At 26.3% G+C, this 23,937-nt stretch overlaps 4 protein-coding genes across 6 annotated transcripts; 1 reads left to right on the top strand and 3 right to left on the bottom strand.

The window, feature by feature from the left end:
* Positions 1 to 3,109: 3,109 nt before the first annotated feature.
* LOC132928502 (CTP synthase 2) lies at positions 3,110 to 8,735 on the bottom strand. The gene is made up of 12 exons (XM_060993215.1): positions 8,119 to 8,735; positions 7,357 to 7,527; positions 6,140 to 6,225; positions 5,661 to 5,792; positions 5,399 to 5,569; positions 5,181 to 5,335; positions 4,676 to 4,808; positions 4,516 to 4,604; positions 4,314 to 4,451; positions 4,069 to 4,232; positions 3,667 to 3,993; positions 3,110 to 3,598 (listed from the first exon to the last, which is right to left on the bottom strand). The coding sequence occupies exons 1-12, from the start codon at positions 8,282 to 8,284 to the stop codon at positions 3,534 to 3,536; spliced, it is 1,797 nt and encodes a 598-aa protein (XP_060849198.1). The 5' UTR covers positions 8,285 to 8,735; the 3' UTR covers positions 3,110 to 3,533.
* A 163-nt stretch (positions 8,736 to 8,898) lies between these two features.
* LOC132928503 (glycerol-3-phosphate dehydrogenase [NAD(+)], cytoplasmic) lies at positions 8,899 to 15,518 on the top strand. Of its 3 annotated transcripts, XM_060993216.1 has the most exons (11): positions 8,899 to 8,991; positions 9,083 to 9,354; positions 10,908 to 11,085; positions 11,928 to 12,068; positions 12,134 to 12,275; positions 12,331 to 12,443; positions 12,521 to 12,751; positions 14,023 to 14,129; positions 14,192 to 14,281; positions 15,020 to 15,052; positions 15,136 to 15,518. In XM_060993216.1, the coding sequence occupies exons 2-11, from the start codon at positions 9,314 to 9,316 to the stop codon at positions 15,161 to 15,163; spliced, it is 1,104 nt and encodes a 367-aa protein (XP_060849199.1). In that variant the 5' UTR covers positions 8,899 to 8,991; positions 9,083 to 9,313; the 3' UTR covers positions 15,164 to 15,518. The 3 variants fall into 3 exon arrangements, with proteins under 3 accessions (XP_060849199.1, XP_060849201.1, XP_060849200.1); XM_060993218.1 differs by lacking the exon at positions 15,020 to 15,052 and having other exon boundaries at positions 8,901 to 8,991; XM_060993217.1 differs by lacking the exon at positions 8,899 to 8,991 and having other exon boundaries at positions 9,030 to 9,354.
* LOC132928504 (uncharacterized) lies at positions 15,402 to 17,450 on the bottom strand. The gene is made up of 4 exons (XM_060993219.1): positions 16,993 to 17,450; positions 16,699 to 16,906; positions 16,392 to 16,629; positions 15,402 to 15,677 (listed from the first exon to the last, which is right to left on the bottom strand). The coding sequence occupies exons 1-4, from the start codon at positions 17,168 to 17,170 to the stop codon at positions 15,495 to 15,497; spliced, it is 807 nt and encodes a 268-aa protein (XP_060849202.1). The 5' UTR covers positions 17,171 to 17,450; the 3' UTR covers positions 15,402 to 15,494.
* A 1,456-nt stretch (positions 17,451 to 18,906) lies between these two features.
* On the bottom strand, positions 18,907 to 23,801 carry LOC132929113 (abl interactor 2). The gene is made up of 6 exons (XM_060994220.1): positions 23,589 to 23,801; positions 22,379 to 22,713; positions 20,811 to 20,958; positions 20,227 to 20,622; positions 19,592 to 20,155; positions 18,907 to 19,523 (listed from the first exon to the last, which is right to left on the bottom strand). The coding sequence occupies exons 1-6, from the start codon at positions 23,617 to 23,619 to the stop codon at positions 19,360 to 19,362; spliced, it is 1,638 nt and encodes a 545-aa protein (XP_060850203.1). The 5' UTR covers positions 23,620 to 23,801; the 3' UTR covers positions 18,907 to 19,359.
* Positions 23,802 to 23,937: the final 136 nt, after the last annotated feature.

The following is a 23,937-nucleotide window of genomic DNA, read 5'->3' as shown; positions in this document are numbered from 1 at the left end:
CACCCCCCTGTGTACGTCCCTGGTGTATATACTATATAGTAGCTAGGTACATGTTTTATTTGAGAATTCCCATGTTTTATAACTAATTTTTGATTCCTATTTAAATTTAAATATTAATTATTCTGGTTATACATTGTTGTAAGTTCCAAGTTCCATATTAAATTAAATATTAAACAACACAGCACTTCTTTTTTCTTTAACTTTTTCATTTATTGACATTTAATACTACTAACACTAATAAATAGTAAATACTAAATGTATTACTAACTAGTAACTACTTGTAAAGGAATCGATACTAAAATAATAGTGTACCTATTAAGTATTTGCGTTAAAACTTAAAAATACATTTTGATTTTAATTATTAATTTATATTTAACATAACATAATGTCATAATTAATTAAACGATAAATGTACATTACATGTACATACATGGATTACTTATATGTAGGTATATATTATATAATATATGATGTATACCTTATAATTTATGTGCTATTGTATCGGTAGACGGTACTACAGTAGATAAGCAACATAGTATATATATAATATTAATTATGTTTCATGTATATAAAATAAATTGCCGCAGTCTGTATAATGCATCTATCTTATCGGTTTTGTCGCAGATTGTAATATAGGTATGTTGAATTTTTTTCCGCAGTTTACTTTCAGCCGAATTTTTACCCTACAAATTATTTTTTATTAATATTTATAAAAATAGAAAATGTCAAATGTCTACCTAAATAGATCAGAAAGACGAAATATTTTAGGTTATATAGCATATGATTATATAAACAACTAGCTGTCCCCGTGCACTTCGTCGCCCGTACAAAATACACCCGCGTTAAGTTTGGTTGCCTATAACTGTCCCACCTATATAGAGTTATATTTTTTCAATCGATTAATCGATTATATATCATTTGTTAAAAATAATATATTATTCGAATAATCCATTAAATAATCGCACAGCCCTAAACATAATAAAGAGGTAATATAATAATATATTGAGGTCATTAACCGGGATAAAAACTATCCTATCTAGTATCTTATGAGTTATGACGGAGATAAAATTACACACATTAATCATTATTTCATCAACATCGGCTGAGTACTTTCGGAATGCATCAAAATCATATATATGTATATGCATGGGCGTAAAATTGCCTTGTTAGAAGGGGGGCCGGGGGGCTTAAATTATAAACATAGAACAATTATATTGTAACATTTATTTTATTATATTATAAGATATTAAGATGTACGTATGTATTTAAAAACTTCAAAATTATTTACTTAACGGTGTATAAATGTATAATACATAACTTTTTATCATTGTCATTATAAAATATTAACGTATACCTCAATCATTTTAATTTTATTATAAATTTACAATACAAAATTCATACATGAAGCTTAAATGTTAAACATAACACATTTACACATATCTAGGTACCTATAGAATATTCTGACAAGGAATTACGTTTTATATTTTATAATTTTCTTTAATAAATAACCTTAAAATTCTTAAAAAACTTTAAAATATGTAGGGGCGGCTAAGCTCCCCTAAGTCCCCGCCCAATTTACGCCTATGTGTATATGTACTCCTATATTTATAGGTATACGATTTATACAATTAACACGTTAATAATACACGTTTATTTTAGTAGATAATTAATGAGAGGTTTTTTAATTTAAACAAATATTATTGCGATAGAATTATAGAAACCTCCTCCGTGATATTATACTCTTTCGTTTAAAAAAAAAAATCAAGAAGATTCATAATATAATTAAAGTTTCGGAGTTCATCCCGAGTAAACATTGTGACACATGTTTTCTATATATAAGAATATATTATGGTGATAAAAGATAGTATATATAGATATACTCAAGATATAGATTGTCCAGTTTTACTTCTCGGAATAATTCATACTTTCACGGGGGGGGGGGGGATAAAAAGTAGCCGGCAGAATCGATACAAACCTTTTTCCTAAACAGGTAGTTTCAGCGGAATCGATAATTCCCCTTTCACGCTGCTGACGACAAAACACACACAAAAGAAAAAAGGTAGGGTTACAGGTAGCTGGAAACCTACTATCGCGGTCGGTCACGGGAATATCTGAAATACACCATGCAAATTTAAATTTAATATTAAAAAATTAATTCCAAACATTTTCATATTCTCTCACGTTTTAAACCTTCTCTGGACTTCCACAAATAATTTAAGACCAAAATTAGCTATATCGGTCCAGCCGTTCTCGAGTTTTAGCGAGACTAACAAACAGCATTAGATTTATATATATAGAGATTTGTAGATCTACGATACGGTCGGTACGTAATTTGTTTTAGGTACCTACATGGCTACACGCCTACACCCATAGACTTATAATATAAGTAATATATATATAGTTGTATATTATAAGTCTATGCCTACACCAAAAAATAAAATGGTTTTAATAACCGGATTTGCGTAAACACTCGCATTTTTCCTTAATTTAATTGAAAAGTACTAGAAATTTTGATTTTGATCTACCAGACTACATATAATGCATAGGTAATAAATTAAATTTGCCTTCAAAAACCATCCTTAAAGTTAATAATCCAATAATTTTCTTAACTACCTATTTGCCGTGTAATAAAATAAAAACATATCATTCCGTTCCGCCTATAATCTAAAATAAAATAATTTACTAAAAATCATTTTTTAACGCGATCTACAGTTTGTTTTGATCGAAATATACCCGAACATGTCATAATACTGTCATTCGTCACTCACAATGCGTCAATGCTTCACACCCTCGCCCTACGATGCACACCAAGGTTACTTGTACAGTTGTACTTATATTAGTAGGTTTGTCGATATGGGCGATACAGGAAAGTGAATACTACTTCTTCATAAATATAATGAGAAAAAAAAATTTTAATTATGAACAATTAGTATGCAATTTAAAGTTTTTCAAGACTTCTGTTTTTCTTGAAATTTGTTTTATAGTGAAAATCGTGGACAACACAAAAAAACTGTTGTACAATTGTACTATTGATTAAGTATAAGTACGCCACTGTTGTCTATTGAAGGAATACAAGAACAAATACAAAAGTTATAAATTACAAAGAATGTAGTAATATTATAAAAGTACAACACACATTTTTACGTATGGTATATTAATTCAAATATATTATAATTTTACAGGAAACCATTCTCTTATTTCAAATCAATTTTTATAACATCAATTATTGTTCTATAAATAATTAAGTAAAAAATATTTGTTCAATATTTTTTTCTATCAAATTATAACATATTATTTTGTAAATTATTTGAAAAATTAATATAATAATTATATATTATTAAATGAACTAAACTAGTTACCTATTTTTCGATACAAAACAATATTATAAAAATAAGAAAAATTCAATGCTCAAAGTAAATCAAAAATTGTTAATTAATTAATAAACAACTAAATGTTTAATGATTGTATCAATGGTTACAAGTTCAAATAATACAAAAAATATTAATATTTGAATTACACTGTACAATTGAATCTCATTCAGATTTATTATTGGTATTTGATTGAGTCACTATAAGATCTTGAAGTTTGAATGATATATCTAGAAAGGAATTAAATTACAACTTATATATAATTAAGTTAATCTAGTAAATGTATTAAAATAAATACCATTGCATTCATCTTCTGAACAGCTTTCGTCTGGAGTAAACCGACATTCATTATTAAGATATGATTTAAGTTTGCCACTAGAAGCTAACATTAAACCTAAAAATGGAGGTGATGGTTTTAAAGGCCTGGTTAAATATTCTGGATGGAATTGTGTAGCCACATAATAAGGATGATCATCAAGTTCGCATATTTCCATTCTAACTTTTTCTGTATCGGTTCCAACAAATTTTAAACCAGCCTTTTCTAGACGTTCTACATAATCAATGTTTACTTCATAACGATGTCTATGCCTTTCTTCAATTACTTCAAGTCCACCATAGAGTTTATCTAAATTAATACAAATTTAATTATAAATGTAATATTGATAAAATAATTTACATTTAATCTTTAAGTTTTACTTACGTATAATAGATGAGTTTCCTTTTTTGAAGACAGTTGTTCTTTTACCAAGCCTCATTGTTCCACCTTTATTTTCAGGACAATGTTCAGGCATTTCAATTATCAATGGATATTTGGTATTTGAATCTATTTCAGTAGTATCAGCATTTTCCAAGTGCAATACATTTCTATGTATGTTTAAGAATTTTGATGTTATTACAAGTGTTATAAACTTTTTACATACTATTATTGCTTTAAAAATCACCTACCTGGCAAATTCAATAACAGCAACTTGCAGACCGAGGCAAATTCCCAAAAATGGTTTACGATTTTCTCGACACCATTTGCATGCTTCTATTTTACCTTCAACGCCTCTAGTACCAAAACCTCCAGGTACAATTACACCACTAGTGATGAAAAATAAAACAATAAATAAATCATTTTTTAAGCGTGTAAGATTAATTAACTTACTCACTACGGCATAATTTCTGCCATGCTTCATGGTAATCAACTGGATTTGATAATTTAGTTTCTGTTTCTAGATTTGCAGCTTCGACATACTATAAACAATAGATACCTTTAATAAAATGAATTGTTTAAAATAGGATAATAGGATATAAAAAGTTATTACTGTAATAGCCACTTTATGATTGATATGAGCAGCAGCATGGATCAAAGATCTAGAAACTGATGCATATGCATCAGTAAGTTGTGTATATTTTCCAACTAAAGCTATTTTTATTATTTTTTGCGAGTTGTCAATTCTAAAAATAATTTAAAATGCAAAATAACTAAATATTTAAATTATATGTATATACTATGTATACATTTTGTATAACAGGTTCAATAATATAATGTTTTACCTCTTTCCTCAATATACATTTAAAAATAAAATATAATTTTTTAATTTTAAGAAATTTAGAGAAACTTGTTTATAATTTCAATATTTAAAAAACAATATAATTTTAAAGTATACAAATGCACTAAACATTAATATATTAATTTTTTAAATGTTATCAATTATATAACATTAAACTTAAATTTTTAGTTTTAGATTAGAATTTATTTTATATACATTATAAAAAGAAAAATTTAAAATATTACTGAAAATGTAGTAATTATATAATGAATTATACTTGTCAGATAGTTTTTTCCATTGTTTCATAAAAATCCGATTATAAGCCATGTTTATAGGGAAATTTAAACGATCTTGTAAAAATTCTAAAGCACCTTGATTTTCCATAAATAAAGGTACTTTATATATTGAATCCAAATCATGCATAAACAGTACCTAAAATAAATTACTACTTTAAGAATAAAAATAAATACTAATCAAATAGGGTAAAAAACATACCTGTCTTGAAGCTACATCACAGAAAGTTGATATTTTTCTTTTAACTTGTTCAACATTAGAACATGGTTTTGTACTTCTACAAATAATAAGATCTGGTGTTAAACCTAAACCTCTTAGTTCACGAACACTTGATTGAGTTGGTTTTGTTTTGTCATCCCCAGTTGCACCAGGCTATAGAACAAAATGTATTATAAATTAAAAATATATGCTTATAGAATATGAATAGTTAAGAATAACATTATTATAATAATTGTATATGTACCTGAAGAATAAATGAAACATGGGCACACACAAAATTTTCTTTTTTAACTTTAAATTGAAATTGTCTAAAAGCTTCAACAAATGGCATACTTTCTATATCACCAATTGTGCCACCAAGTTCAACAACACAAACCTAATAACATAATTAATACTAAGTATTCATAATTTAATACAACAGGTATATTCAGTGATATGTTTGATATAGTATATTTTTTTGTACAAAAAAGTTTATTACAATTATTCAACATTTTAGTTAAATAAAATATTCTAAAATTGCTAAAATCTAATTTACTACAACTTATAGTTAATATTTAATCTTGTATGTATGAGAACAAATATTCATGTTTATTTATTATTTATGTTCTAAGATGAAATGTATTGATAATTTATATGCAAATCATTATTTATTCATCAGATATAAAAAAAATATACAATATATCAAATATCACTAGAGGTAATTAAATATTATAAATATCTTACATCAGGTTCTACTTTATCATCGCTTACTGGTTGTTTGGCCACACGTTCAACCCATTCTTGTATTGCATCTGTGATATGGGGTATAACTGAAAAAAAAATAAATATGAATAATTTTAATGCTTATATATAAAAATTATATTAATTGCTAATTAATATTTAAATTTTAAGAAATTATTGAAGTAAAAATTATAATTATTTTCAAAATCAAGTGCATAAAAATTAAAAAAATTATTTGAATAAAGTATTGCTTGTAATGGTGAAAATATTTTAAACATAATATTAATTTAATATCTAGAAACCTTATAAAGGAAGTAGCATTAATAGATACACAATGGGCATATATTGTTTAGTTATAATTATAATTGCCCAAGTTAATACAACAATACTTGAAACAAATACATTTAAGTATTCATTCATTTTTAATAAAGATAATTTTAATTAATGTTTTTAAAATCATATTTATAATAAATATAATATTAAATTATTAATAATAATAACTTTATAAATAATAGATTGTAAACTTAGATTTTGAAGGAACTTAATAATTTGTGTGAGTTTAATTTTATCAAAATTATAATAAAATACAATGTAAATCATTAATAGCAAAATATTAATAAGCAGTAAGGATCAAATTAGTTGGTCTCCATCATTAACTAAGATAATCATTATCATAATTCATGGTGTTTATGGAAAATATTTTCTCATAATATACTTGATATGAAAATCAAAACTAGCCTATACTATATTTAATTATATAAAAAGAAACTATATCTTATAGTAAATTGTGTGGTGGGTAGATATTGTCTTCCCACACTAATTACATTACACACTCTATTTAATATTACACCTCTGCATAATAATAAACTATTTTATAAAGAATAGTATGGGAATGATCCACACACCTGCAAGTATTTAATAAAATAAACAAAACATTATTATGTTCATGTACATTAATTCAATTTAGACAAAAACTTATTTGCAAAAAAAAAAGTATTTTCCGTCATCTGGACAGAAAATGGTCATATTTCTATGCTTTAGCCAACAAAAAAAACTTAACTTACAATGCAGGAGTAACAAAAAATATTCTACCACCCTGCAAAATTCTACTTATGATACATATTGATGGTTAATTATTTTATTGAGTGGTACCCATTAATTAAAAATATACAACAAAATATTATTGCTTTATTATTAAGCTGTCCAGAAATCAAGAATACCTTGGACTGTTTTTCCTAAGTAATCACCACGCCTCTCCCGATTGATAACTTCCTGATATATTTTGCCAGTCGTAATGTTGTTCTGGCTATGTAAAGTGACATCTAGAAATCGTTCATAGTTGCCTAAATCTAAATCAACTTCACCACCATCATCCAATACATATACTTCACCTAAAAAGATAAATTAATTACAGATTTATACAAGCACATAACACAAAGTAGATAATTATAATGAGGGTCTATTAATATATATTTTCAAATTTTTTTTTAGTAAGTACTCCAAAAAAGTTTTAGAATAAGTATTATAATTCCAATCTAAGGGATTTAAGTAGGAATATGTACACACTATTTAGCATATATTTCTATAACCAAAATTGTAAAATATACTGCAAAAATTAATTAAAATATATGATAAGTAATATTGAAGAAATCAATAGCCAACAATAAAAAAGAGCAGATTCAAGTATTTTTTAATTTGATTTTCTTGCAGAATTTGTAACAAGTCAATCTAAATTACTTAATTATTTATTTTTGAAAGCTTGAAAAAGGCATTAGTTGTATAATAAAATTCAGAATTATATGAAGCAATGGCTGAGGTAAAGATTTGATGCATAAAAGCAGCTATAAACTTTTAATTGTAAGTATTCGCAGGTAATGATTATATTAAAATAAGGTTAAAAAGTAAGTGTTTTACTAGCACATTTTTTAGACGATCATTATTAGTTATATAAATCCAAAATCTGGTCTATTATACGCACACACCGTGTTCGTAAGGCGAGAATGTCCCAGCGTCTATGTTCAGATACGGATCGATCTTAATGGACGTCACGTGGACGCCGCAGGACTTCAGAAGCGTGCCGATGGACGAGGCGATGATGCCTTTGCCCACGCCGCTCATGACACCGCCGGTGACCAAAATGTATTTCATGATTTATTGTTCTTCCGGTCAAAAGAAATCGAAAAACGTCGAGCAAAACCGGTGTAATAGTAAATGTCACGGAAGCGCGAAAAAACACACTGAACAACTGAGGGGCACGGAGGTTCGGTGCAGAGAACAGTACGAAAATTGAAAAGTGACAATGGTATAGTGCAGACTACGCACCACGTATGTAACGACGGACTGGTTATGACAGGAGAATATGACGACGTTGCGACGCACAACCGCGAAATTTTACCGTTAAGTGCCCACTAGTCACCCAAGACCCAAAGAGGACGTCCTCTAAGTGCACGTTTACAAGAGGAAACGGATTACAGAATGCGAAGTTGACATTATTGACTAATGTGTGCATGGCATTGTAAATAAATTGTAATAATTTATAATTGTAGTAGGTGGCGGTGCGGGTCGACGTTTTGTTAGGCGTGCAAAAAGCGCGGAAAAACATAAACATACATTTTTAGGTTATTATCTTAAATCGTGGTTACTATCATAAAACGTAAATGATATTAATGCCGGGTGGTAGTAATACAGAGTATAACAACAACCCATTCTGCGGTAACATAATTCGAGATAATGAGATAATCAGTGATAACCGTCCACTGATAATAATTTTCTAGTATTTTTTTACGAAATAAAATAGATTTTCTACCTTAATTATTGTTATCTATGATTGAGTATGGTTAATTCGTTTATTTTTGGTACGAAGGCAAAGTCCTAATTGTTTGATGTTTCGTCCCGTTGCAATATTATGATTTATGGCGTAATGTCGTACGATTTTTTTTCCTACAGGTTTCTCGTTCGTGCATCGAATTAGTTCACCGAAATTATCTCTACCACGAAGGTCAAGGACAAACGTGTTCAAATGATAAGAAGTCTGATCAGCTTATTGAAATAAATATTCAAACATTTTCTCACAATTTCTCCGCTACTGCAATTTCTGCTTTAGTCTCACTTGACGTCTTCCCGTTGACTGGTGATAAGTCTTTCTTCGTAGCACATCTCATCATTCGTATACCAAACATGTCTCAACAAAAAGTATGCATTTTGGGATCAGGAAATTGGTATGTACCGTTGTTGCTTTATTGATTATTTATATTGAATGAATCAAAACAATTTTCTTTGACGAACTAATTAATTGCTTTAAGTTTATCTACCTTAACATGTTCAAAAAAAGATCATTTTTATAAAAAATTGAATAGAGAATTATTTATCCAATCACTCAATAGTATTTACAATTTGTATTATTATAATTGTGTTCTATAATCTATTGTGATTGAAATATTCTTAAAAACTTGTTTTTTGATCTTTGATAAATAATGGTTTATTTTTCGATTATACTAATAAAATTAATACTCCAATATTTTTTTAAAATTGTTGATTACTCTACTATGCATGCGAACTATAAAAAACATTTTTGTAAGGTCATCAAAAGTTCTTGAAAATTATTATTTGACATGGTAGTCTTATTAGTACATTCAACATAAGTGTATGTAAAATAAATAATAATCTTATATTTGTAATAAATTAATATGAGAATTACGTACAATATAAAAACAGAGTTTTAGATTTTATGATTTTTTTTTTTAAAAGCATTGTTAAAATATTCTGCTTATTCTGATAATATTCATCTATATTATTTTAAATCATGGATGTACCTACTTTATTTATATTATTTAAAATATTTTAAGTAGTACCCATTATCTAAAGTACCAAAATAGTTACCTAATATAAATTTAAGATAAAATTATTTTTTAATTACATAACTATTTTAAATAAATCTAAACGAATAAAATTATGATACTATTGTTTCTATTAATTTTCATTTATTTAAAAATAAAATAGACAGTTAGGTAACTATTATATTATATAGTAGATCTCAAGTATACCTCTTCATAAAGTAGATTACTATTCACTTTAATAGATTTGTTAAATTTGAATTAAATGATATATTATTGTATACTAATGAAAACGATTCTGAGTGGAGTCAACTGTCTGTTAGCCTAGGATAATATATTAATGGATTATAGCGTGACAGTGAAATGAAAATGAAAAATAAATATTATTTCAAAATTTGAAATTTAAAAGCTCTTAAAAAAGTGATATACTATAGTATGTATTTTCAACATTTTTAAATTACCTTAAAAATAAGTAGTAAAATTTGTCGTTTTTACTAGAAAAGTTCCAAAAAAAAATTTCCTTTTTTCAGAATTTAAAATACTAAATCACTAATTTTATTTAGCTTACATAGTTAGGATATGAATCATATTTTTCATATTGGTAAATCATTGGTAAAGGTTCACAGTATTTTTGAATTTAAATAAAATACTATTTATTTGGTACCTTATTTAATTAACAAGATGTAATTTTCATACTAAAATATTTTTGATTATAACAATATTTAATCTGAAAAAAAATATAAATGGTTTATTTATTTTAAAATACAGATTTAAAAAATTACAATCTATACTTCATTAATTAAATTGATTAATACATTTGTTAACTTGAATACAAAAATATATATTTGTGGTAACTCACATTTTAGACATAAAATAACTATTTCTAATAAAATTTGTATAATAACGGTTTTATAATTTGTTATTTATTTAATTTATAGGGGTTCATCAATTGCAAAAATAATTGGTTCAAATGCAGCTCGTTTGGATTCATTTGATTCTTGTGTTAAAATGTGGGTTTATGAAGAATTAATAGATGGTAAAAAATTGACTGAAATAATTAATACTACTCATGAAAATGTGAAGTATTTACCTGGAAAAAAGCTCCCCGAAAATGTGGTATGTTTTTGTTAATTTAATCATTATTGTTTTATACTAATATAAATTTGATATTCATTAAATCCCAATTATTATAAATAAAAATAACCTGGACTCTAATCTATTTACTCCCTAAAAAAACAAAAAACAAACAATAGGTACTTAATAGGTACTATAAAAATAGTTTATTAGACATTGAGTACTTCTGTTAACCTTTATGGTTAATATAAATAAAATAGAATATTAAGCAAATGTTTAAAGTAGGATTATGCAGATAAGACAAAATATTTAATTAAACAGATTGTACATTTAAACAGCAAACTTAATTATTGATAATTAAATATGTATTTTTGTGTTAATAAAATCACCTAATATTTATTTGTATTATTGTATTCCTACATTAAATATCAACTTTTCTTAAGTTTAATTGCCTATATATTATTTATAGGACATAGGTTATATTCATTACAATTAAACAAGTAGGTAATTAATGTTGTGCAAATAGTATAGAATTAATTATTATTTTATTTTTTAACAGTATGTAAATATATGACAATGACATGGATTAAGGGCATTTAGTTATCTTCAATGTCATTTAATTTTTAACTCTCACATTTATTTTTTTGACTTACTGCCAATGTCTTAGCAATACAAAATTTATCATGAAATGTAATTTAGTTATTGTAAATTATAAATTATATATAGTTTCTAAAATTAATTATATTTACCATCTAATTATTAATTTATTGGGAACATTTTTTACATAAAATTGAATTTAGCTTATTAGCTATTGCATTTATTTATCAAACTTAACTTTATTGAAAATTTTTTGAAAATTGTAACAAGTTATAAACAAATTTTAGGTTGCTGTACCTGATGCTGTTGAAGCAGCCAAAGATGCTGATATTTTAGTGTTTGTTGTTCCCCATCAATTCATACCAAAATTGTGTGCTAGCCTTGTTGGGTTCATAAAACCTACTGCCACTGCACTTTCTTTAATCAAAGTATAGCCTGACAGTATTTACAATTTATTATTCATAGCTATTTAATGATATATATGTATTTAAAGGGATTTGATGTAGCTGAAGGTGGTGGTATAGCTCTGATTTCACAAATTATCCAAAAACAATTAAAAATTGAAGTCTCAGTACTAATGGGTGCTAATTTAGCAAATGAAATTGCTGATGAAAAATTTAGTGAAACCACTATTGGTAAAACATTTTTGTATGAATTGTCAGATTAACATAATCATTTGTTTTTATTTAGGATGCAGAGATAAAAAAATTGGACAAATTCTTAAAGATGTAATCCAGACTGATTATTTCCGTGTTTCTGTTGTTGATGATGTTGAAGCTGTTGAAGCGTGTGGTGCACTAAAAGTATTTAACTTAAGTTTATTAAATTAATAATTTTTATTATAGTATTTATATAATTTTTTTCTTTTTTGTACATTTAGAATATTGTGGCTGTCGGAGCTGGTTTTGTTGATGGTTTGAAGTTAGGAGACAACACTAAAGCAGCCATAATACGTATAGGTCTTATGGAAATGATTAAATTTGTTGACACATTTTACTCTGGAGCTCGACTTGGTACATTCCTAGAATCATGTGGTGTTGCTGATTTAATCACTACATGCTATGGTGGTCGTAATAGAAAAGTGTCTGAAGCTTATGTAACATCAGGAAAAGTAAATATGATTTATTTTATGTCATAATTTAAACTTTTATTTTGAGCTAAAAACCAAGGATATCATATAGTGTACGGTCTACCGGCCACTGTAGGATGCAATCTACCTACGCCTGGCCGGTTTTTACACAGGTCTAAGTTTATCTAGATACAGTTTAATCTTTTTCTTTGGTGAACATTTTATCTTTATGGCTTTATACTTTTGATTACAATACTTAGACATTTTGTAAAAATATGGACTTCAATGCTCAGTATATAACTTATTGTGCGACACTACAATATACGCAGTCATACACTCAATATGTTGGCAAAAATTTTTATTTAATTATTACTAGTGACGAATCAATCACAAATTTTTTAATTAGCAATTATGTTTTGGCAAATAATGAAAATGATACATGTCTTAAGTGTGGAAGTTCTATGAATTTATATCTACATAGGTATTGGTTAGGTAATTTGAATTGTTGCTACACCGAATGAACTTAAAACAACATAATATTCATCAATCTTGACAACAAACTTTAATTATTAATTTTTTTTAAAATTATTTAAGATAATGATATGACAGCCAAAACTAATTTGTTCTAATACATTTGTCTTGGAAAAAAATCTATACTAGGTCTGATTTTCTGATTATTTATGAAAACAATTTTTAGATGAGTGTTTCAGATAAAGATAATCATCTACCTTATGATATATTTATGATTTTCATTCAAGATTTATTTTTATGTACTTTTATGTTAAAAATGTATGATTACATTTTTTCAATAACTCATGTATCGTGCTGCTTTGTCTTTTATAGTTCTTTATTGTTTAATCATAATTGTTAGCTATGTTTAGATGATCAAAGTCTTGTTTGTTATGTAGTGTGTTAGAAAATAACGATGGCTGTTCTTTAAATCTTCAATAACATAATTTAATGGTTATTTTGTTTACAACAAAATAATTTGAATTAATAATTATCTTGTTTTCAACAAAATATTTTAATAGTTTCTATTTTAAATTAATTAGAAAATAAATAATAAGTAATTAGGAATAATAATTATCTAAATTCATTATCATGAACTAATATAATAAAATAATGGTAATATAGGTATTAATAATATAATCACAGTCCATATCTGTATGTAAATGTTTTCCCAATAATATTAAATTAACTATTTATGAATTAGGAATAAAATATATATTGAAAGAATACATGGACATAATTAATTGGAAAAATATTCAACCATACTTTAATTAATTATAATTTATGTATTACTACATATTTAGTCTATTGAGGAACTTGAAAAAGAGTTGTTAAATGGACAAAAACTTCAAGGACCAATCACAGCTGCTGAAGTAAACTTTATGCTCAAAAATAAAAATATGGAAAAAGAGTAATATTAAACATTACATTAAAATAAAAAAAAAATTAATTATATCATAATTTATTTTTCAGTTTTCCATTGTTTACAACTATCCATAAAATTTGTATTGGGGAATTAAAGCCAAGTGATTTAATTGAACAAATGAAATTAAATACCAACACGTAAGTTATTCATATTTTGTAGTCACCTAGCTATTAACATTTAAATAAATTATAGTGGTGTATTTAGGATATTTAATAGAAAAAATAAAAATAATACAATTGATCTTTTTTGTAAATAATTATGAAGATATTAAAATGTATTTATAAAAAAAGAATCAATATTTTGCTATAAATACACCACTAATAAAGTACATGATAAAATATGTATGTTACCTAATAGTTAATAAAATAATCATAAGTTTGATTTAAAAGTAAAATTTATTTTTAGTAGTGAATATTGTATTTAATAAGCTAAAGTAAAAGTAATTTTCATTGTAACTCTTATTTAAAAGTTTATTTTATAATTTAATTTTTGAATATATTTTTTATTTAATTGCATATTATGAATAATTTAACTGTGGGATATTAACTATTTTTTTTAATTTGTAATTTATTGCATGTATTTATAAAATTTGTTTCAAATAATCTATTTTTATATTTTACTGCCTGTAATATGTCTATGTATGATGTATGTATATATTTTATTGATGTGCATTAATTATTTATAATTGTTGTTGCTATTTTTGCCTAATTATTTTTAATCTTAGAATTAAATTTTTTTTTTATATATAATTTATTTCTCTGTAGAAAACTTTAGATTTTATTCCCTAGAAAATTTTTTTTTAATATAAGTTATATTTCATATATGCAATTCATTAGTTTAAAATAAACTACTAAGTATTTAAATAATTTTTACAGGTCTGACAAACTAAATCTGGATAAATGTAACCTGTAGGAATCATATTTATTTTTTTAAATTCAAATACAAATTTTAGTTTTGTTTAATTCATTTATATTGTTTTATTTTATTTTAGAAAAACTGATCAAGTTGATGGAGAATAAATGGGATAGTTGTTCCAACATTGTAACATTGTTAGGTTGTCATACAGTATGATTTTATTTCTGCAACAGTTAGATACTATGTTTGTACAATATATACTTACAATGCACATCCATGTTAAACTGTCCCGAATCATTATTGTTAAATTTATATAATGTAGGTATATTTACTTGTGTCACATATGTCGTTTTAAAATGTTAATGTCTTTTTTTTGCACTACCTCAAACACAAATGCACCAATTTCAAATGTTACCAAATTGTATTGTATTTAAGCAATTCATAAAAATATAAATATATACATAGGTTTTATTAGTTAAAAAAAATAAATGCCTATTAAAGAAATGAAACAATTATCAACCCAGAAGTTACTATTATTACTAGTAACAATATTTCTTTGAAACTGCTTGGATCATCAGCATAACGATTTTTGATTGCAGATCTTCGTTTTTTTATTTCAAATAATGGTATAATGATGTTTAATATATCTGGTATCATCAAAAAGACATCTCTTATTACCTAAAAATAAAACTATTGTGAGTTACCTAAAATCTATATTAAGAATAATATGAACAATATATCAATATTTACTACATCTGACTTGCATATTAATAAAATCAAATTGACATCTAATATTGATAATACATTTTTATTAAAGTTTTCTTTTATAAAAAAGAAAATAACATTTCAAATTCATCTGGCACATTTAAAATGACTATTCAAAACATCAACCTGATTCCTCATTATTCAGATAATAAAGAAATGGCATTGGGATGTCATCCAGAATAAACCACAAGTTAAAAATATATTTTATTTTTTAAGCTAAAAATTGATTTCTTAAGTTTTTAAAATAAAAAAACTTTATCAAGTACAAATTCATAGTTAAAACACTTATATATTGTAAAATATAGTGTTAGTGTTGTAAAACTGACAATACTAATAATTAATGACACACCCTATATACACGTATTACTTATTAATGAATATGTGTACTAAACCTGATGTTCTCTTAGTATGAACTTGTATTATTCTAATGTATAATTAATAAGAGTTGATTGATCACAGTTAAGCCTAACCTAACATAGGTTTAGCATTGAATGAGGTCATTTATTCAATTCCTAGTAAAAGTTGATTAATTACCTTATATTAGAGATTAGATTAAATATAATATATCTTTTTTATTTTACTATATTCTTGGCTATAACTATAACTAATTTATAAAAACAATCTTACTTGATGTGCAAATCCACTTCCTCCTATTACATTAATAACAAACTGATCAAAGCCAGCAGCCAACATATGTGTTAAGCCCACAGTTATGATAGAAAACAAATGAAATTTCTTTATTTCTTTTCTGCGATCACATATTGTATACAAAATGCCTGTAGAATAGAGTTCAGTAATAGTGAAGAATATCTGATGATTCCATTGTGAATAAAAATCGTCGTTCCAATAGTTGACAAACGACCACCTTGAAAACATTGCATTGTCAAAGCTTAGCAGCTAGTAAACACAAGTCTATATGCTGTGTGTAACTAACCACGAGTAATAGTGAGAGAACATCGACAAAGTAAATAACAACATCATGTTGTAGCGTATCTGCTTGTCGAGGCATAGCCTGACAACATTTTTTACACATTCATATAACACAATAGTACAAACCGCCGTAATCGCCCAGATTTTAAATGTATTATCTGTAGCATTGAAGTACATGTGTTTATATCTAGCAACACCTGCTTCGTAAGGACCTAAAACAAAAAGTTTGTCCCCGATTTAAATTATTAATTATTTGATTTAAAATCCTATATACAAATGTACGCAGAGTTAAGCGTACCTTTGAACACAGTGTCCCAACAGGAACAAGTGCAGTGTTCCTTGTTGACGTTCACATTGAAGTCGCTCCAGAATTTATCCAGAATCAGTATGTGAATTGCTGGTAAAAAGACGGGTACGAGAAGTGCTATGCATTGCGTTTTTTTCGACGCGACATTTGTTGGTGTGGTCAACATCATTGTCGTTTATAAGAACAACAGTAACTTCCTACCTACCAATTGCCGTTACATACTGTGTTAAATATAAACACTAAACGACTGGTCTTGAATTTTCGAGTGATGAGGTTTTGTGTAACATGACAAAATACACATTTACACTCATTTTAGTTGTACACGCATTGGTTAGTAGTTGTTCTTATTACTTAAGTTAATATATAGTCAATACGCATGTCCAAAATTGTTTGGATCAGTAGGTATGAGCATGATCACGAACAACAGACTACAGCTTGTATAATATTATTGTTTATAGTATAAATATGTCTGATAACCATTATCATACTTCATAACAATCGTAGTTTTAGATCATAATCAAGTGCGCTCGCAGTAATATAAACTGGGGGGGGGGAAGCCAAAAGTATAAATAATGTAAAATCTAAAATAGCGGGGGCATGAACACCCGCGGTTGCCCTTCATCATAATATTATTATTTTATTGCAATTATTGCATAATAATGTTGAGGTCGTAACTCGTAGTGCTCGAAATGCTCACATGCAGGTACGTGACAATTAAACAATTTATTTTTAATTGTTACGTAAACTTTTGATAAACAAGTAAAAAAAAAAATGAAAATTGACATCTTACTGCCAAATGCTCGTAAATACTTAAGGTCAAGTTTAGTGATTAGAATTCAAATAACTTAGGGTAGGAAATCTCTAGTTAAAATTTTTATCACCCCAACCCCCCCACCACAAAAAAGTACCAAACAATAGGTAAGTAATTTTATGTTTTTTATGAATATGAAATTGAATATCTTAGAAAAATTTAAAAAAATGTATTACATCAACATTTTTAAAAATATTTTTCAATGGTAAAAATTACAAATTTATGCAATCGTTTTGATAGGTATGTATAAATATAATCAGGGCTGTAAAAATACTTTTAACTTATAATTTGTATCAACACACTTTAGATAGTAAAATCATACTATTGGTTACGTGCATTTAATTTGCTTGCTTTCATTAAAGATTAAACTAACTGTATTAACAGGCAGTTATTTAAATAATGAGAGGATTAAACTTTGAAGTCAATCCTAATTATTTTATATATAATCTCAAATAGATCAATATAAAAATTATTTTACAATATTCCCATGAATACTTCATAAAAACATCTATAAATTAATTGGGTTCACTGGCCCATAAGATTATAAATTATTTAGATAACATGTTAATCGCAAGTTACAAAGATTAAATTGGATATTATAAACGTATAGAGTAAATTCAATGTTATTTTTATCTATTATAATTTTAGTAATCTGAAAATGCAGTACAAAGCTATAAATTAAAAAGTGTGAGTATTACTAGTTTTTCTGTAGACAGTACTTACAACATTACTAGATTTAATGTGACTGAATTTTATATAAAAACAAGTAATTTTTAAATTACAATTTTTTTCAAAAAGAAGGATACACATATTCAAAATCCTTAAGCATTATACCAGAAAGCTATCTTTCAAATTTTGGTTTAAATCAAAGTAAAATAAGCTCATAATTCTAATTAGGAAATAATTAAAAAAAATTTTTAATATTTTTAAATAAAATATATTAATAAATATGATTGTATAATTTCAATAACAATTATTGCAGTAGTCAATTTAATTTAAAATAAATCATTATAAAATGTAATTAAATAATAATTATACCATTAATTATACAAATAAAAAAAATAAATGTATATTTGTGTACAAAGTGCAATTAATATTTTTAATAATACATTTAATTTGAAGTATATTTTTAAATTAATACATAAAAATATTAAATACTAACAAACAAGCAATGGAAATAAATAAAAGTAAAGAATTATTCAATGGATTTATTTTGCCTATTTATAATGATTATATATCGCTATATTATTCCCCATTAATTTAATATATAGTTTATACATTAAATATAAAATTTATGAAATATTATAATTAGTCATTACACATATTAGATAATTATTAAAGAACACTTATTCAAATAAAATATTATAACTAGTTTAAAAACTACTATCTTGATTAAATTGTAAATACATAATTAAATTTTAAATTTAAGCTTAAACTTATTTTGTTTATAGCTCTTTAATAAAATTTACCATGTTATTATATTATTATTAGAGTAGTAATAATATTAAATTTATATTAAAGCTTTTAACAGTAAATGTAAAAATGTTTTATTTACAGCCTTCAACATAATTTCCTGGGAATAAGCCTGTAATGCCGTCCATTACACCTTCCCACCAACCATCATCATTTTTCTTTAAGACATAAATAACTGAATTTTCTTGAAAACTTAATTCATCGTCTTTATCAGCATAATAATCATAAATTGCAATTACTAAAATATAAATAATTTATTACAATTTAGTATGTATAATGTACATGTCTAAGAAATTTTAAACTTACCTTTTTCCAAATAATTCTTAGGAACCCATCCAGGAAGATCAGGTTCTTGGGGTACAATTGGGCCAGCAGCAATATGACCAAAATGATCTTCTGGAGGTGGTGGCAAAGGTGGAGAAGCTGATGCTTGTCTAGTATGTTGTTGTTGAGGGGAAGTGACTACAGCAGATGAAGAATGATATTGTGATGAGTTTTTTAAGATACCTGGTAACTGTGAGGTATTTGCACGGTAGTGGTCAGTAGATGTTAGCTGGGGAATATTTGAGCGATAATGATCCGTAGATGGCTGTTGAGGGATGTTTGAACGATAATGATCAGTGGATGATTGTTGAGATAAATTTGAACGATAATGGTCAGTAGATGATAATTGCGATGTATTTGAGCGATAATGATCCGTAGATGGCTGTTGAGGGATGTTTGAACGATAATGATCAGTAGATGACTGTTGAGAACTATTTGAACGGTAGTGGTCAGTATTTGATGAAAAAGGAGTCTGATGAAGATGATGATCCAACAAATCTGGTCCAACTCCCATTCTTGTATTTAATGTATGAGGAGATGGCGGAGCTAAAATATATTAAGGATAAATAATTATAGATTATACGTTAGATACATAATAAAAATTTAAAAATACATACGAGGCATAGAATTTAAAGATGATGGTTGTTCAGACTGCTGCATTGGATGTACCATGCCAATGATTGGAGATGGTTGTATGCTACTAGACGAGGATGTGTGATGTAGAGGCAGAGTATTATAACCAGGTCCCTTTTCGCGTCTGACATGGCCAAGAGGATAATTAGGAGCATAATGACTGGGAACTTGAGGTGGAGCAACAGCGGGAGGTGTACGATATTCACGAGACCCTTTACTCAATGATCCAGTAGCTCGTATTATCGCTGGAGGAGTAGGTGGTTTGATTGTAGGAGCAGGACCAACAGATGACATATTAGTTGAAGCACTGGAACTGTTTGAAATTGGTTGACGGACCATACGAGGAGTATTACGAACACCATGGCCAATATCATCAAGTGCTGTAAAATAAAATGTATATAAATTAAATACAATTTGAAACAATAATTTAAAATGATTTCTAAAACTACACATTTTTTTGACAGTTCTGTTACTAAACAGCCTCTCTACTCATAACACTTAAAATAATAATAAAAACAAATTTAATTAGTTATGTGGATTATATTCCCAAAATAAAATGAATAGATACCTGTAAAATCAATTGGTTTTCTAACATATTTAATAGGCTTTTCTGGATTAGCTGGTGCAATAATTTTATATTGACGGTTGGTCGTTTTATTTGCTGTTAACACACCAATTTCTCGTCTAGCAACTTTTTCTTTGTGAATCATTACATTCTAAAAAAATAAAATACGATATAATTTTTATAATTAGTATTTAAGTACTCATTATGAAATTACCCAACTTATACATATTATACATGTATAACCTAATCATGAGAAATTATTGATGAATTATAATCAAATTTTAAATGAGTAGTTTTTAAGTACTTACGGAGGGGATACACCTATGCAATTTTTAGAAGGAATTAATTTCTTAGGAGATGTATATTTTTTGTCATCCAAATTGTTTATTTAAAAATTAACACCCCGCCACATAAAAAAAAAAAATTCAGGTCTAAGTACGCTACTGATGGGAGATATGGAAATTTGAATATTTTAGTAATTAATTTAATCTATTAACATTTATAATTTGTAAAAATGATTAATGTGTAATAAACACAACACTAGATCTTAGAACATTTTATATTTTTGTAAATCAATTTTGAAGGACTATTATCTTTAAAATAAAGATTCTAATAATTGAGAAAATACTTATTCACATAAGCGTGCGCAGATCTTCTTAGCAGGAGAGGCAATACCTTAGCTAAGGAGGTCTAGACTCCAAACTCCTCCCCCGATTTTTCCAGCTAATACCTTAATGTGAGGCAATGATAATTTAAATAAATCTTCACACAAAATCAAGTATATGGTTCTATTAAACCATGGTATTGTTCTATACAGTTAAGAGTTAGGTTAAACATAAAATTACCAAAAGAATTTTCAATAAGTCATTTTTAATAATAATATTTTTAACGGTCAAGAAGACATAATAAAAAAAATTAATAAATAAGAAAACATAATTTGAACAACTTTTAAAATAGGTAAAATGTTTTATTATAGTTCCATAAATGTCGTTTAGCTGTAGGACCTAATGTTTTAAACATTTTTATTACTTCTTCATAAATTTTAAATGTGTATTTTGTTTTGTTTGTATCCAAAATTAAATTTTAATAAGGATTGCTAATGTATGTCATTTCACACTAATTGTGGATTTTAATATTATTTAATATTTACTATTTTCGAATAGCATAAGTACCAGTATACCAATATTGAATATTTGAACATATTATTTAAATATTATCAAAAATTGGTAGGTATTAATGTATAATAAAAGATCAAAGGAAGTGAAAAATCTCGCAGAGGAGCTGCCTTCCCTATGCACACGCTTATGCTTATACAAATTCTGATTTAGGAACTTTAACATAAAATAATAAAAAAAATGATCCATTAGATAAATTGAAAAAAGAAGTTTGTATCACTAATGGACACTCCCTCCTTAAGTGAGACTAAAAATCACAAGAATTTGAAAAATTCATTATTAAATTAAAAAATGTGGGTGAGCATCATTGGAGAATTATATATATTTATGTATATTATATATTATACGCCGTAGAAAGTAATAATTCAGTATATAAATCTATATGAAAAAGATTACTTGAGCAATGTGGTTGATTTGACTATCCATTTCAGATAGTTGAACTGTTTGAAGGTCCAATAATTGCAAAAAGTTATAAGCTAGTGTATTTATTTGATATGCAACACTAGCTAATGACTGGGTAGTATAGTTTTTTGTTTCTTCTAAAGCCAATCGTTTATTCTCAGCTTGAAAATAGTTTCCTTCACAGTATTCAGCAACACGTTCTAAATTTACATGACTGTCTGACAAGCTGTTACGACCTTCTGGTATATCAGCTTGTAAAAGCTGTGCCAATTCAGCCATGTTATCAGAATCACTTCCTAAACCTGATTCTCGACTTGGATCCGAAGTTCCTGGAAACATTTTGAAAAAAAAATATTTATTATTTTCTAAACATATCAAAGAAAGTACATTTCAAATATTATAAATTATAACCTAATGAATTAGTGATGTTTTGGTATAATATGCTATTTTATTTTCATAAGTAATGTGGAGGTAAATAAATAGGCTAAATAAATAATAAATTAATAAAATATTGATATATATTATATAATATATTTATTAGAAGTAATCCATATCACAATTTGATAACAATTTATATGGGTGTACATTTATGACAGTTTTAGAATTAATTTTATCAGTGGCGTATTTATAATTTCTGTAAGGGAGGAGATACGACTAAAATTTTTGATGCCAAATGGCTCAGAATTTTATTACCTATTGATAGTGATAAATGGAAAAAAAACAACTATAACCATATGAAAATGGTTTAAAAAAAGGTGGATCAAGGGAGGAAATGTATCTCCCTAATCTCTCCCCATAAATACGCTACTGAATTTTATTAGTTATCAACGTCACTAGACGTCCAAAATTATAGAGAAATTATCATGGTGATGGGCTGACTGTTTTGAGTTATAATATACTTATGCCTAACGGACAAGAGTATTATAATTTATTAATTATAAATCTATGTACATTTACAATTGGAACTTAAGAATGCTCTAACAACAAATATCGATATCGGTTACTAAGAAAAAGATAAAAGATTCTAGTTTTAATATTTTCAAAAGGTTCAAATTATAATTTTAAAGTTATGTAGTTTTAAGACTTGGTTGATTAACACACACGTAATGGATCTTTGTTTGGTGTGATCAGTGATTAATCTCTAGCGCAGTTATAATAATCAATTAAATCATACATTTTTAAAATATATTAAAACTAGTTCTACCTGAATTTGTAAATGTCGTCCACATGGCCATACTTCAATCGCATCAACTTGTTAAAATTAAAATTGATTAAGAACAAATAATTTAAAATTGAGATGGAGAAATTAATTTTATTAAATTAAATAAATAATAAATTTCACATCTGATAAATATAATAATTAATAATGTACTAATTGTACTCGCACAAAGGCACAAATTGATTGTAGATGACACCGCTACAATGTTGACAAGAGTCAGGCGGGGCTTTTAGTTAAAGACCTATGGTATTACCACGGACCACGGTCCCAGAATATCATGGTATAAATGATAAGTTATCTTCATCAGTAGTGTCTATAATAATAGCACAGAATA

Source organism: Rhopalosiphum padi, chromosome 4, assembly GCF_020882245.1.
Source record: "Rhopalosiphum padi isolate XX-2018 chromosome 4, ASM2088224v1, whole genome shotgun sequence".
In the NCBI taxonomy this organism is placed as follows: domain Eukaryota; kingdom Metazoa; phylum Arthropoda; class Insecta; order Hemiptera; family Aphididae; genus Rhopalosiphum; species Rhopalosiphum padi.
Note: the sequence above shows the minus strand (reverse complement) of the source record. Positions and strands in the feature narration are given on the sequence as shown.